Source organism: Dermacentor albipictus, chromosome 1, assembly GCF_038994185.2.
Source record: "Dermacentor albipictus isolate Rhodes 1998 colony chromosome 1, USDA_Dalb.pri_finalv2, whole genome shotgun sequence".
In the NCBI taxonomy this organism is placed as follows: domain Eukaryota; kingdom Metazoa; phylum Arthropoda; class Arachnida; order Ixodida; family Ixodidae; genus Dermacentor; species Dermacentor albipictus.
This window is the reverse complement of record NC_091821.1, coordinates 73,929,904-73,943,961: the sequence shown is the minus strand read 5'-3', so window position 1 is coordinate 73,943,961 and position 14,058 is coordinate 73,929,904. Positions and strand designations below refer to the sequence as shown.

Genomic DNA, 14,058 nt, shown 5'->3' with positions numbered 1-14,058 from the left:
ATATGCATAAACAAAATGACATGTGAGCATTGATTCATGCATGTTTAAAAATGCCCAAGCTCAAATTAAATATGCACAGCACACAATACATCTAATTAGACTACCCATTCTGTTTGTTTACACACTCAATACTCCATTTGAATTTAGTTTTCGAACCTATGTGTCAACATGTAGGTCAAACTACACAGCAGTCGCTAGCAATGAATTTGAAAGATGCACAGTTCCTGCACAGTATCGCTTTAAACACTTGCAACACATTCATTCAGAGCAGGGCCTACACCTTCTTCATTTAACTGCAACAAATGCTTTTCAGCCAGCTGGGCTCCAACATAATGCAGAAACTGCAAATCCTCACTCGGGTTTCAGGGGTGCTTATGTGCAGTGTTCAAACAGGCTACTCCAATTAATACACATCAGAAAATGGTTCACACCTGGCACAGCTTAAGCAGCTCACAGAGGAATGGCATGTTCTCAGCAGTCTTAGCTTCTTGCAGCCACATGTGAATTGTAGACCAGCCATCCAGCTCCAGAAACACCTCCAAGATGTCTGGCGAGGTAGCGCGCAGCACATTGCAGTAGATGCACCGGCTCACCAGCTTACGTGAAAACTTTTTCATAAGGCTGCAGGTACACAAAGAAGAAATTAGTCTACTAGTTTAGCACAGTCTTCCACAAGCACAACAATCTGTTTTACTGGCATGGTTGCAGATTGACAATTACTGTAGTAGTGCATAGCCAGCAGCTTTACTGTGGGCTATGAGAAATGTAGTGGAGGCTTGTAATTAAGGCTTGGTGCAAGTTTTCTTTCATAAGCTAACAAGATATGTGTAAGCACCCACATTTCTGGAACATGGAAATCACAAATTTTTCGTTGCTAAAGCATGCAGCCAGCCACTGCATTTGTGTGCATGACCTAAGAAGTACTATAATTTTAGGCAGTGTGCCTATGCTGCAACAAAACACCGTCCTTTCGTGGCTTCCATGTTCCAAAAACTTCTGTGGCCACCTGCACAGGTGTATAGGACTAATAGCAGAAAACTACTCTTGGAGGTACTTTCTGGTAACAAGTGTAATCGTCCAATAATATTAACTAGGCCAAAAAACTTTTCCTCTGCAATATCCTTTTGTGCTTTTTAGTGTGCATGACCTAAGCACACTTGAGAAGGGCTATAACACATTGCATGAGGATGATGCCCTTTCATTAAAAGCACTTAAGCAGCAATTAAGTCATAGGCATCTCCAACGAAAACAAATAGGTGATAATGCTGTAGACATTAACCCTCAGACAAAAAGCAATTGCTTTAGGCATCCCGACTAATGTCTTCCACAATATAAAGAATAATTACCCTTATTCTGAAGCTAAATGCGGAAACAAGTGAACACAAGTTCCAGCCTTTGAAAAAAAATCCTCCACTACTCAACACACAGAGGAATAAGCTCCACTCAAGGTTTTTATAAATTAGCCACATGTTACGGTTCAACATACTGCCATGCAAAGCGGCAACAAAGCTAGTCCTGTAATGCCTTTGAAGGGAAAAGGCATTGCAGGCCTGCTGTGCCTTGGTACATGCAATTAAAATCATGCTCAAGGTCACACATTGAACACAAATAAGCTCGTGACTTGCTCCAAGCAGCTGGTATGAATGTACAAGATGCATAGCATTTAATTCCCATTGCACAGAAGCCAATTTCCATTTGTCTGGTGTACACAGCACCTGGTTAACCACAGTGATGGCAAGTATTCATTTTTCGCCACTAAAGTAGACTTGCAACAAAGCACGAGCTTGTTAGATTTTTTAAAATGCAATTGCACATATATATTTTTTAATTTGCTACAACACTTGCTGCTACTCATGTGTATTCTGCACTCTGGCTGCTGTATACGTACTGCTTATGTGCTTTTCTTCAAGCACTTATAAAATCATAATTGCCTTCTAGGAATACCATGCTAACAATGCAGTTAAATTCCTGCACATCTGGTGCTCAACTAGGAACAGTTTAGAAAAAAAGAAAAAGAACAGAGAACACACATTTTCCAGTTCACAAACCTTTATTTTCATTTCTCTGGCTGTGAGCAAACTCACAGATACAATAGAACATTCACAATTGCACACAGCCAAACACACAAGACACATTTGAAAAACAAGCTGCTAACAAAGCACACTAAGCCATTAACACATGCATATCAATTACTATATTATTGAGCAACAAAATATTTTGTTTCCTTTTGCACCTGTAACTTACTTTATACTGCAAAAAACAAAAAACAATATACCCTTGGCCAGAGCTGTACAAATGTATAAGCACAAACTACTGCACATCTATCCATAATTACTTCCTGCAATGGTGGTTTCGAACAAAACCTTCTCATTGCAAATCCAATAAACAGAATTGCCACTCATTGCTTTTATTACATTGTTTCAACACAAATGGCCAGTTGCTAACAGTTCATATGCTCATGTTTTGCTGACATTGGCAGTTGGCATTTTAACTAAAGCCCACAAGCTATCACACTTGATGCCCAGCTGCTTTGTTGCATTGTCCTCCATTAGATTCTTTTATGTGCTTGTCAGAGCTACATAAGAACACTTACATTTCTCCCAATACAACTCTTAACATTTGTATGGTTTGTCAGAATGGAACTGCACACATTCTAATGAGCTACTGAAGCTCTGCTGTACAGATATATAGTATTTACAACTCGCCACTTACATGAGAACAATGGACATTTTGTTTGCAATACAACAAATGGAAGTTCACAGTTGTCATTTATTTTTTTGCAAGGTGACCTGGTGTTCTCTCTCTGTGAACGTACAAAGAAAATTTCCTTGTGCTGCAATTTTCAAACTTCGAAACTGTAGCAACACATAACACAGTCTCCAATTCATATAGGCTATGGCAGCCAATCGAGTACCCACACACAAGTTATGCAGAAAATACATTTTGTACAAGCTTTTAATTTATTTGCAACCTACCAAATGGAGAGCTATATAGCCTTCACATGCGGGAAGCCTAGAAGGGCTTTGCAACTTCAACGAGAGTAAATTCTACTAGGTGAAATCAAATGTGATTACAGAAATACAATGGATATGTACAATGTACATTATCTTACATGTGTTTGCCAACATGTAGCAACTGATGTTCTGAACTCGCACTAAAAATTGAAAGTTCAGAGTAACACTCACGTGAGACATTGTTTCACTTTGCATCAGTGCTACATCACATGTGTAAAATGCTTTTATGGTGCCCTGTTAAGCCACTTGCAAATTAAAGATGGCATGCATTTTAGTTTTAGCACAGCTTTTGGAACTACCTATAGTCGGATACAACTTTAGAAAAAAGGGGGCGTTTACTCCTCCGAGGCGGATGCACACGAGCATCCACCATTGGGCGCGCACTCTGGACCGACGTCATGCGCCGGACGGCCGGTGACTTCGCCGCTTCGGCCATCTGGGCGGGGCCTCCCCTTTTTTCTAAAGTTGTATCTGACTATAGTGTATACATACTCATATAAACACAGCCAGCTAAATTTGCGAAGGTACATTGTATGCTGTGCTTGCTTTTTCAAAAAGCTCCATTAGCATAAAGCCAAATGAGGTTAGCAACGGGTTGTTTTCTGCGCTACGGTGGAGGAAAAAAAAAAAACAGTGCAACACAGGAAGGTGTCATGGAAAGCCCATAACTGCAGCCACAGCCGGAGAACATGTTCCACACAGCCTCACTAAGATTACTGCTAATCACACGTCTAGGGGATAAGACGTGCAGAGAAACACCTTAGGCAAAGTTACATAAATTTATATATATATATATATATATATATATATATATATATATATATATATATATATATATATATATATATATATATAATGTACAGAAGTACCATGCGTCTCGAGTACACAAGCACAACTGTGTCGCGAATTGTCACAAGACCACGCTCACTCAACCATTCCGCAGGTAACATTTAATGTAGGTCGAGTTTATCGCGCGACGCCCATGCATGCTTTACAGGCTGTCAATCTACTTGTAGATGCGATCATCTACACCTCCTCTAGTGGCGGGCAAAGAAACTTCGAAGACGCGCGCCCCAAATCAAGTAGCGACGGCGCAAGCCAGTGTTGAGAGAGAGAGAGAGAGAAACGGAGAGAAATACCCAAGGCGAACGAGGAGACTCCGAGCTACGCCTGGCTCGCCTGGCCGCGCGCCGAATTGAGACAAACAGTTGGGAAAGGGCACCATTTCCTGCTTCCCTGCAGGGAGCACGGCTCAGCGCGACCGAATGACGCATGCTACTGCCGTCCTCTTCCTAGCACTCGCCAACTGCGTTGCTACGGCAACACGCCCCTCACGCGAGCCGACCTCGTCAACCTACCCATGCAGCTTTTCTCTCGCCGATTCCGAGGAGGAAAGCGCTGCTATGGCAACCAGAGCCACCCTCTCTCACAAGTTTTCCCGAAGCTCCTTTCTGGCTGCGCGCGCGCGTCGCGAAGCGGTGGTTTTGGATTCCCCCCCCCTCCCCCCTCAGTTGAAGCTCCAGACGCCAGACCAAATTCGTGGACGAGCACTACGCAAGTGCCGCCGAAACACGCCGCGGACGAGCCGCTGGCGGCGCGATGCGTGTGGCAGAGTTACGTCACGCTTGTCTGTGCGCTGAATGGGCTATCTCTCGTGCCGTGTAATTATAGCTTAACAGAAAACATCCATAAGCACGAAGATAATGCTATCCGTAAACGTATTCCGGCATTTCCTTCTCGCCCGTTGGTTATGCGAAAGTAAGCGTTGACATACTGCTGCGCGCTGGTGATGAATGAAGCACTTATGCTCTCCTCCTTTAACAGCATACCTATTAACCAAGGTGCTAACAAAATTCCGACACCGGCGCTTAGTCTCGCGCCCCGAGAGGTTGCCACTCTCGCAGAGCCAATACACAACTGTTCCAGCTGCTGCGACATCTGGGTACCGCAAGCGCCGTCGCATATCCTGTGGAACGCAGCTCTCAACGGCATTGCAGAGCAGTAACTTGCTTCACGAAAACCGCGCCGCTCACGCTAGCTCAGAGATCGACGCATGGGCGCATGTAATGCTCGTGCACCTATTGACATGCTGCGCTGCGATACTATTTAGCCAATCGATGGTCACGGTCCCCGATACACCGTCGTTCTATAGAAAAAAAAAAAAGGGCGAGGGAAAACACGCATGTATACGCAAGTTCTGGAGATCCTACCGCGGACGGTCTAATGCACTTCCTCTTTGCGGCGCCCTCACTATAGGCAAGCCACTAACTTTGAAGCCACATTTTTTTTTAACCTTCCAGTTAAGTCACTACCACAAAACGGAGTTGCCACCGACAACCAACGAACACACGATTTAACAGCTACGGGCCTTAACCGCCACTAAGGTGCGACGCAGGACAAGTTTGATCAGTCATGCAAATTCTGGGGTGATATGCCGCGTTTACCACGCCGGCTTCTTCACACAGCTAAGGTGAAGGCTCTTGCAATAGTACGTACAACTCAGTCTCTAGGTAGCCATAAGGTGGGTATCCCACCGACTCGTAAACCGGTAGTACTGTAGCTGGTCGCCGTCGAGGCCCCATTTCTTCGTCCCGTGAGTGCTAGGCTATGCAAGCCCTGCGGCGTTGTTCCGCCGTTCTGTGACGGAACCACGGGAAACTAGATGAAGTGGTGAACGTTGCTTGCAGCCGGGTACCAATAGAGCCTGAAACAAATGCTCTCGCAGAAAGGGGGACCGAACTAACTAACGTTAGCGAGCACCCTGAAGGAGGCACGGGCGGCACTGACGTTTTATGAATTCATGTGTTGCAGCTACACCATTGCGTAAGTACAAGAACGAAGTCTGCACACGAGCTATAACATCGATCCTGCCTTCGCGGTTTCACAGCTACCAATTCAACAGAGGCGGATCAGTAATCCATAAGGTTGTATCCATTCGCTAGAGGTGCTATTTCAGGCGTAACGAAAGTAAACGGAACATAATTCTGCGATCCGAGTGGCACACGACTTAGAGCAAATCGGGAAGCGCATTGCCCGCAAGTCGTCAGTGCGCTTGCGCATGAGCAGATCGCGCATCAATCAATGCATACCACTAATATCGGAACTATTCCAGATTCTTTCGGCAGCAGAAAAAGTATCTGGCGTCATCACGCGGCCCTCGGATAAATCGCTATCCCCTGCTTATGAAAGAAGCGGACCGCTTCATGCTCCCTACATATTGCAAGGTGTCTTGAACCTAAATGTATGTAGATTGCAGGTCCAGAATTAACAAAAACGCTGCTCACGTGCCGAGACAACAGCGCACTACCTACCGCGGTAGCTCGGTGGTTAAGGCATTCTGCTACAAAGCACGAGGTCGCAGCGGCCTCACTCGAATGGGGCGGAATGCCAGAACGCTTGAGAGCCTCGTTTCAGGCGCACATTAAGAGCCCTTGGTAACCGGAATGGGTACTCATCGTATTTAGTAATGCGCAGCCTTTGGACTCCGCAAATCAGCTGACGCCACAGTTTCACACCGAGCATCCCCTAATTGATGCAGATTATAGAAGCGAATTGCCAACAGCGCGTTAACACGGCTGACCCCTACCGCTTGCATACGTGGTGCCCGGGGTCGGGATGCACACGCTAGACAATGTCGATCAGTTGACAGTGCCGCCCGTCCAGTGCGCAGTCTTTTTCCCAGTGAACGGTGCACACGACGTGCCACTACTTTCTTAATGCGATGTGAATAAGCCCTATTTTATTGAGAAATAATTCAATGGAGAATTGTTTCATTACGTCCCACAGGGGTAAAACAAAGTACTGGTAAGGAGTAGGCGCGCCACACTGATTAATCCACAGGTTTTGCCGTACCTGGCGCACATAAGATACAAACCTGAAAGCTGCATGAAAAAAATCGCTGTCCCTTAAGGAATGTGTAAACGGACGCAGGGTACAACCCCCAATAGGTCCTGCGGTAAAAATAATCACCTGCCGTGGTTGCTTAGTGGCTAGGGCGCTGCGCTGCGAAGCACGAGGTCGCGGGGTCAAATCCCCGCCACGGCGGCCGCATTTCGATGAGGGCGAAATGCAAGAACGCTTGTGTACCGTGCAATGGGTGTACGTTAAAAACCCCAGGTCAAATTAATCCGGTATCCCCCACCCATAATCAGAACGTGGCTTTGACACGTAAAACCCCAGAATTCATTTTTTTTTTATTTTCATGCAAGAACGGAGACGCCCTTCAAAAACATACTTCAGCGCTTTCATTTGTTGGGACCGTTTTCATACAGCGTGTAACTTGCGCCAACAATGGCCGTCTGGTGCAAATGACGCTCTCTGGGCTATATTGGCTTGCGTGCCGTGCCAGATGAGCCAAGTGCCTGAACCAGGGCGGCCTTTCGAAAGCCACCTCGCCTATGATTAAAACCTTGTTTTCTGTACCGTAGGCCTCCCAATCCCAAACTGTAAGCAGATGGGCCGTGACGCAAGCCGGTGTTGTAAAAGTCCTTCCCATTGTTCAGCTAAACGGCGATGAAACGTGCTAGCGCGTAAGTGCTACATCAATAGCAGCCGATGTCCAGGTACAACGCAACACGCTGTAGAAAACGTTACACCAGAATCATGTTAACTGTTACTGTGCCCATATCCCTGCAGGAGCTAACTGAGCGGAGTCGCAACAGAGTATAGACGCGGTCAGCTCGTCTCTCGATGTCGACTCGGCACAGGTCACCTCGGTTGCACCGAGCTTTGAAAATCACCTGCTGCACGGAGGGGGTAGCTATTATGACACAGCTGTTCTGGTAGACTGACAAGAATTTGCATATAACTTGCAAGCCAATACAGGTGTACCGACCGCAGTGCTTTTAAGGCTGAATCTTTGTAGGCTTTCAGTCTGAAACTTCCGTCGACGTAAGTATTGACATTAACGGCAACAGCTCTTTACAGCTGTTGTCGCACCGCATTTTGTCAGTTTCTGCATTGACAATCGGGACACCAGCGATTCTCAGTTAATACGCCTCACAGCCTCAGCGACAAACCCATGTCCATTTTGTGAAATGCAATCGGGACACGTATTAGCCGGTGACGAAAGCAGTGCAGCGCAGAGGCATGTATCCAGATTCGGTGTGCTCTGTCCAAGAAACTTCGGCCCGGTCAGACTAACGTTAACCGTACCAGCAAAAAACTTCTGGTTACGTGCCTGGCTGCGCTGGTTCTTGCCATTTCCTTTTAGCTACAGGCAACAGATGCCCAAGTCTGTCCTTGTCGGTTTCACCACTCGCTACATGTGGAGCTTGTTGAACTGACAGCCGGTGCCAGTAGCCGCCAGTGTTGCGGCGTTCAGGATCTACAATGCAGACATGCAATACTGGATGGAAACGTCGATTATCAATGTTGCTGAAAGGCTAGTTACAACGCGTGGCTCTCCTGGGCGCTGGATAAAGATCGTGTCATTGAGCAGGTTGTTCTACTTCCAGGGCGATGCTTAACACTTGCCACCACATTCGATGGCCTGAGGACGGGGATATAGTAGCTGAGATGAGAGACTGCTTCGAAAGAAACAGCCCAAAATTCCATCAATGTTCATTTATTGGGCACCAGACAAAAGTACAGTTTTCCTTTTCTCCATTACAGGAATGAAACATGCTGCACACATCAATATCTCCCGGGTGAAATATTCAGCAATTTAGCCATGCACTATTTAAGTGCCTGAGACCTACCACCGACTACGGCGACACTCTTAAAACAACTGCCGCGGGCAGCTTTTTCTCTACGAGTTACCGATAATCCATCCCTTAAATGGCGAGTACGCGATGCCAGCATCGCTACAGTCGATTCCCCGATAAACTCCAGCTTCCACTTACCTGCAAAGTCTTCACAGAAACATGCTTCAGCTTCTCAGATGGGGAATATGGAGTAGCTGCCAAAGCAACGGGGAGTTCCATACATATACCCCCCATCGTCTTCGTGCTCCGGAGAGGGGGGGACGGCCGGCTAAGACGAAGGCATAATCGCTTCTTCAGCCCTGCCATATCGCGCTTAAGCTGGGTCGAGAGCAAGGCGCCCTAGCTTCACACAAATTCTACGCGCACGCCCAACCCAACGAGCCCTGGCACTGAAAGCGTAAGCAAAAAATGCTCGCACCACACATCAGTAAGAAGTCAGTCCCTCAAGACCCACGCGCGCCGTCCCCACCACGATGGCGCCGCAGCCACTTGGCGAGCGATGCGTCTTGCGCAGCCCCAAGCAAGCGGCGTGGGTGCGGAGTGTCCTTACTCTTGGCTTGCCAGTTATACACGTTGTCGCCAGCCGACGGGCCAGTCCCCGACGGCTTCCGGACGGCAGGTCCCCTTGGCGATCCGCAAAGGGTGCTAGCGATCACAGTGGGAGACGGGTAAAAAGGAAACGGGGTGGGAAAGAGGGAGGGAACGCAGAGAAACGCACACAGAGGCGCCAGTCCGGCGGGACAGGCGCCATTTCCTCCAGGGTCGGAGAGCGAGCTGGGCCCTCCCTGTCCTGGAAAAACAAGACCCGCGTTTCATAGATGCAAATGGCAACAAAATCCCAGCTCCCACGGTGAACCACCCATCAACCAAAAAGTTCCAAAGAGCAGCCAGTAGTGTAGTCATTACTCAGGAGTAGCAGCCAGTGAGGACAATAGTGTAAGGCGAGGTCCTCACCTAGACAACCTGGACACTTCATCGGAACTCCTGATGCCACCTTCCGGCGACAGCAGAGGAGACAGTGCCTTTAGCAGCTGCAGCGGGTCAATTGGAGCCTGAAAATAGACAAAATAAGTCCGGTGAGTACAAAAGCAGGCATACAAGCGAGGGCGCGGCACGGATGTGTATGTGGCAAGTATTACAAATAAAATTAGGTCACATGGCAACTGGGCTTTGCGTTTGACGGGTACGCAACACTAGTACCGAACTTTGCTCGACGATGCGCGCGGCATGTAAGATTTGACAGCATTTTTACTGGTAGTTGCGGATTGGAAACATTACGGTATGCTTTACATTTCTATGACAACCTCCCTCATCAACAAATCACTTTGGTGAACATGAGCCTTGTGGTGATGAAACGGCACGCATCCCAAAACCTACAGGGTTTGGATGCGTTAAAGGAACCCTGAACCCCTTTATACAGAAATCAATTTAATTTGAAATAGACTACTTCAGAAATTGCAGCGAAAAGTACTTCAATTCCTTCAGTACAAGCAGATTTACTGGCAATCAAAGATCGCCTATGATCCCCATCGCGGTGCTGCCCCGCTCTTTGTTCAATGCCTCGCACTGCGAGGATGAAGGCTGAGTGGGCGTGCCCACAACGCTCAACCTACTGAACGTCAATATGGTGCGCAGTTCAAATTCGATTTTGGTTGCTCACGAAAACGCCACTACAGATTTTGGCGCCTACGACGCGCCAAACTCGAAGGCGTGCGCTGCCATGTTGCTACGACTCATTTTTGTAACGCTAAAATATTCAGCATCTAATGCAAAAACAAGCATTTATACGTAGCACGTACGTATGGAACAGTATGTAAAGATTATTCTGTATATTTTTTCAGCAAGATCGAATCAATATAAAACACTGATGCAAAATTTACGGTGTGAAAGGATACGTTTACAGTAACCTAAACTAGATGGCGCCACCATACTGGAGGAGACTCGGGAAAGGCGTCGATTGGGATAGCCCCTCGTCGTTTGCGCCTGCGCGCCTGTACCGAGTAGATGGAACACGGCGGCGCCTATGCGGTTGCTGATTTCAATCCATGGGTGCAATGGAGTGGTTTACCACTAAGGGTTCGTTATATTATCTCGGAGGCTATCCCTCAACTTACCATAGAGTTAAAGTGCCACGCCACATTCCTTTCCTGTGCTACTGAGTACTTTGATAGCTAATGCTTTATCAACACGACGGACGGCTCCGAGCAAATCTGTGCCGCGGATGCTTATTCCGCCGCCCGTCCGGCTGCGAAGCGCATCCAGACGACGGACGGACTGAGCAGACGACCACGCCGGAAAAATAAAGATGGCGGCACCACCCGAAGCGACTGCCGTCCGCCTCGAACCTGTAGGGTCGTCGTCGCCCACTGTGTGGCACGTAACTTTCAAACTGAGGCTTGTATTTGGTTTAAACTTGTGTACAGAAGCTTCGACAGCAATGTATTCGCGATGAGTAGGTACCGTTTCCGAAAGCGATACTCAGATTCTCGGCGTGTAGGCTTAGAGTGGCTGTATTGGCTGAACATGGCCTCGAAGATGTTTCGGCGGCCCCCGCGGATCTCAGTTGCCGTAAGTTAATGATTGCTTGTTTCTACTCACTCTAAATGGCGCTATCGGTGTAACAAAGACTTGTCATACGTGTTTTTCACTGCGAATGAAAATGGAGATCCAAAGGAAACGACTTGGCCACAATGGCTGTTGTTTTGTCCGAATTGGATGATGACGAGTGCTTGTTTCATCGAAAGAAGTCTTGTTGCGCTCTCGTGTCCGCGTAATCGGTTAAAGTCATGTCCCACAACGCGGCGCGGGGAACTGCTCCACGATATGTAAGAACAAAGGTACCTCGTCGCTCTGGTTCATTTCAGTCGCTCTTGTTCGAGTCGCGCGCGCGCGCGAACAGACACGAACGGTGTCAGCAGCGATGAAGCTGTTTCAGAAAGATCCCAAAGCCGCGCTTGTTGCCAGACTGTAGAGCATGCTAGGCTAAATCCGCAGCATTCGACCCCCAAAATCCGGGTGCGAAAAATAGCTCGGCATTTTACGTCCGTGGGGGTCGCGGACGACGCGCGGACGGCACAAATCTGACGCGTGGTCACGTGATGCGCCGTCCGTGGTGAAAAAGACGGATTTCGTCCGCCGTGTGGATCCCACCACAAGCGCAGCTTTCTCGCACCGACTGGCATGAGTAGCCCATTTCCTTTCGCACTTCTCTAAGGCAGTCACACAATTTCCGCGGGTCGAACGAAACGTCTTTAAGTTGCTCATGTGGCGACACCTCGAAAGTGTGCGACTCCGAAAGCAGACGACCTGTTCTAGTGGGATGTTGGCGCTCGTGCAGGCGCGCGCCTGGAGCCACATCGCTCACAAGGGACCACGTGGTTGTCTTCAGCGAGCGGGCTCGCCGCGGCATTCCTCGGGATCTACGTTTTGTTGAAGACGCGCTACATGCAGCTGTACCGCGTTTGCTATGAGCACAACAGGGCAGGCGTGCGCGTTCGCGCTCATGTGCTCCAGTCTGGCCGTGCTACTTGGTGCCGACCAGCTTTGTCCTGCACCAGTTTGACGGACAGTAGCCACATGCTCATTACGCAATAGCTCATTACCAAGCGAAGTCTGAAGGCGTCTAGCCACGAGCGGCCAGGCATGAGCGCGCGCTGGCAAGCATACGCGTGGTCCGACTTAAGGTTTCGCGTGGTTCGAGGCTAGTTCAGTGTTCAAAACTAATCGAAATCGGTGAGACCTGACGGCTACGGCACTCGTAAGCAATGTGATCAAAGTTCCTAGACGGGCGGTCGCGGCCGAGCGTGAGCAGACAGTAGTCTGCTTCAGGAAGTACGTACAGAAAAGTTTACATTTACACCCTTTGAGTTGTATCTTGCCACACAAAGATGAACGTCATCCGTCTTTTCCGCATTTCGTTTCTTTAACGCTGCGAGCCCTGTACTTCCCAGTAACGAACGGCATGCGCGTTATCAGCATGGCATAGCATTGGCGACAGGAAAGTAGCGGGCGCGGCGTTTTCAAGAAAGGAAACGCAAACAAGGCAGATGACGATTATCGTTGTGTGGCAGATATGCACCCGAAAGGGCGTAAACTATTATTACAGTGTAGAGTAACTCTTATCAGAATTCAAAACGAAGATTTTCGGTTACCTCAGTCTGTTTAATAAACTGCGCCGCTAAATATGCACAGAAACAGCAGGAAGAAGCGCAATGACCCCAAACGATTTCTGATTTATGTTGCATATCGGCCAATGGCAGCCCCGAAAAGGCGAGAAGGCCTCTGCTGAATATAGCGTTCGAGAAAAAGGCGACTGCGCGCTCCGCGGGCTAAAGCCCCTTAAACTTTGTGTAAGGAGACATTGCACTAGCGCGTAAAATGTTTTTCATGTTCCTGTCCGTGTCCTTTTTTACGCCCTATGTCCCCTTATACGAATAACCACCAACTAGCCCAGCTCACTGCCTTAAATGAATTCCTTAAACTTCGTAGAGCAGAGAAACTCCTCCTCCGCCTTCACTCCTTTCTCCTCTCTTTTGCACGCTCCGTCCTCGACCCTGGCGCCGCCTACACTGCTAGAGCGTAGCAATGCCGCCAACATGTGCTCCTCGCCACTCCTTAGACGCTTCTCGAGCAAAAATGGCGCTGATGCACGGCGCGAGGGCCCACGTGATGCTATTAGACCAATAGCGACGCGGCGTCGGCCTCGGCCAGAGCGCACGAGGAGGAGGCGGCATTCTTCAAAGCGTACCGCTACTTTACGAAGTTTAAGGGGCTTTAACGCATGCGAGTCCCACGCGCCGCGCACGAGTGCAAAATTTGGCTGAGATACAGCAGCGTATGCTATCCGTAAAATGCGTTTTTTAACCAAACCCGAGGGGTGGTTCAGGGCCATCTGAATACTTTGTCATTGCTGTGAGTTTAAGCGAAGTAATTTCTTTTAAGGGGGATGGGGGCGCTGAGCGATAGGCATGGTAACTTAACGCACCTACGGCGAATTCCGCTCGAAACGTGCGGTTCCAGCTATCATCGGCGCCGCCAAACCACGCTAAGCGCACAAACGAAGCAAAATCCTTCAAAACGGATGCCCGATATGTTCCTGCGTATGCATACACAAGGATTCTGAGCACGCAGTTCAGCAAAAGTACGTTACGCTGAAATTACGTAACCTTTATTAATTACTTCGAGGAACCGTGCCCACTACGCACAACGAATGCTGGGGGATTCACAATCGCAACTTTCAGTTGGTATTTGCTATTGAAGCGCGGTCACGTCAGCAACAACCATGCAACGACTGATCTTGAATATAAAGCATACGACGGGTAGCGGCTATAGGCTTTTAA

The 14,058-nt window shown here is 48.3% G+C and overlaps 1 protein-coding gene across 2 annotated transcripts in view; it reads right to left on the bottom strand.

The window, feature by feature from the left end:
* Positions 1-14,058, bottom strand: part of LOC135903956 (serine/threonine-protein phosphatase 1 regulatory subunit 10-like) — a 60,594-nt gene that overhangs the window by 12,612 nt on the left and 33,924 nt on the right. For both annotated transcript variants that reach the window (XM_065434465.1, XM_065434466.1), the window contains 2 exons: positions 9,674-9,771; positions 432-621 (listed from right to left, as the gene is read on the bottom strand). In XM_065434465.1, coding sequence (XP_065290537.1) covers positions 432-621; positions 9,674-9,771 — 288 coding nt within the window. The remainder of the gene's footprint in view (positions 1-431; positions 622-9,673; positions 9,772-14,058) is intronic.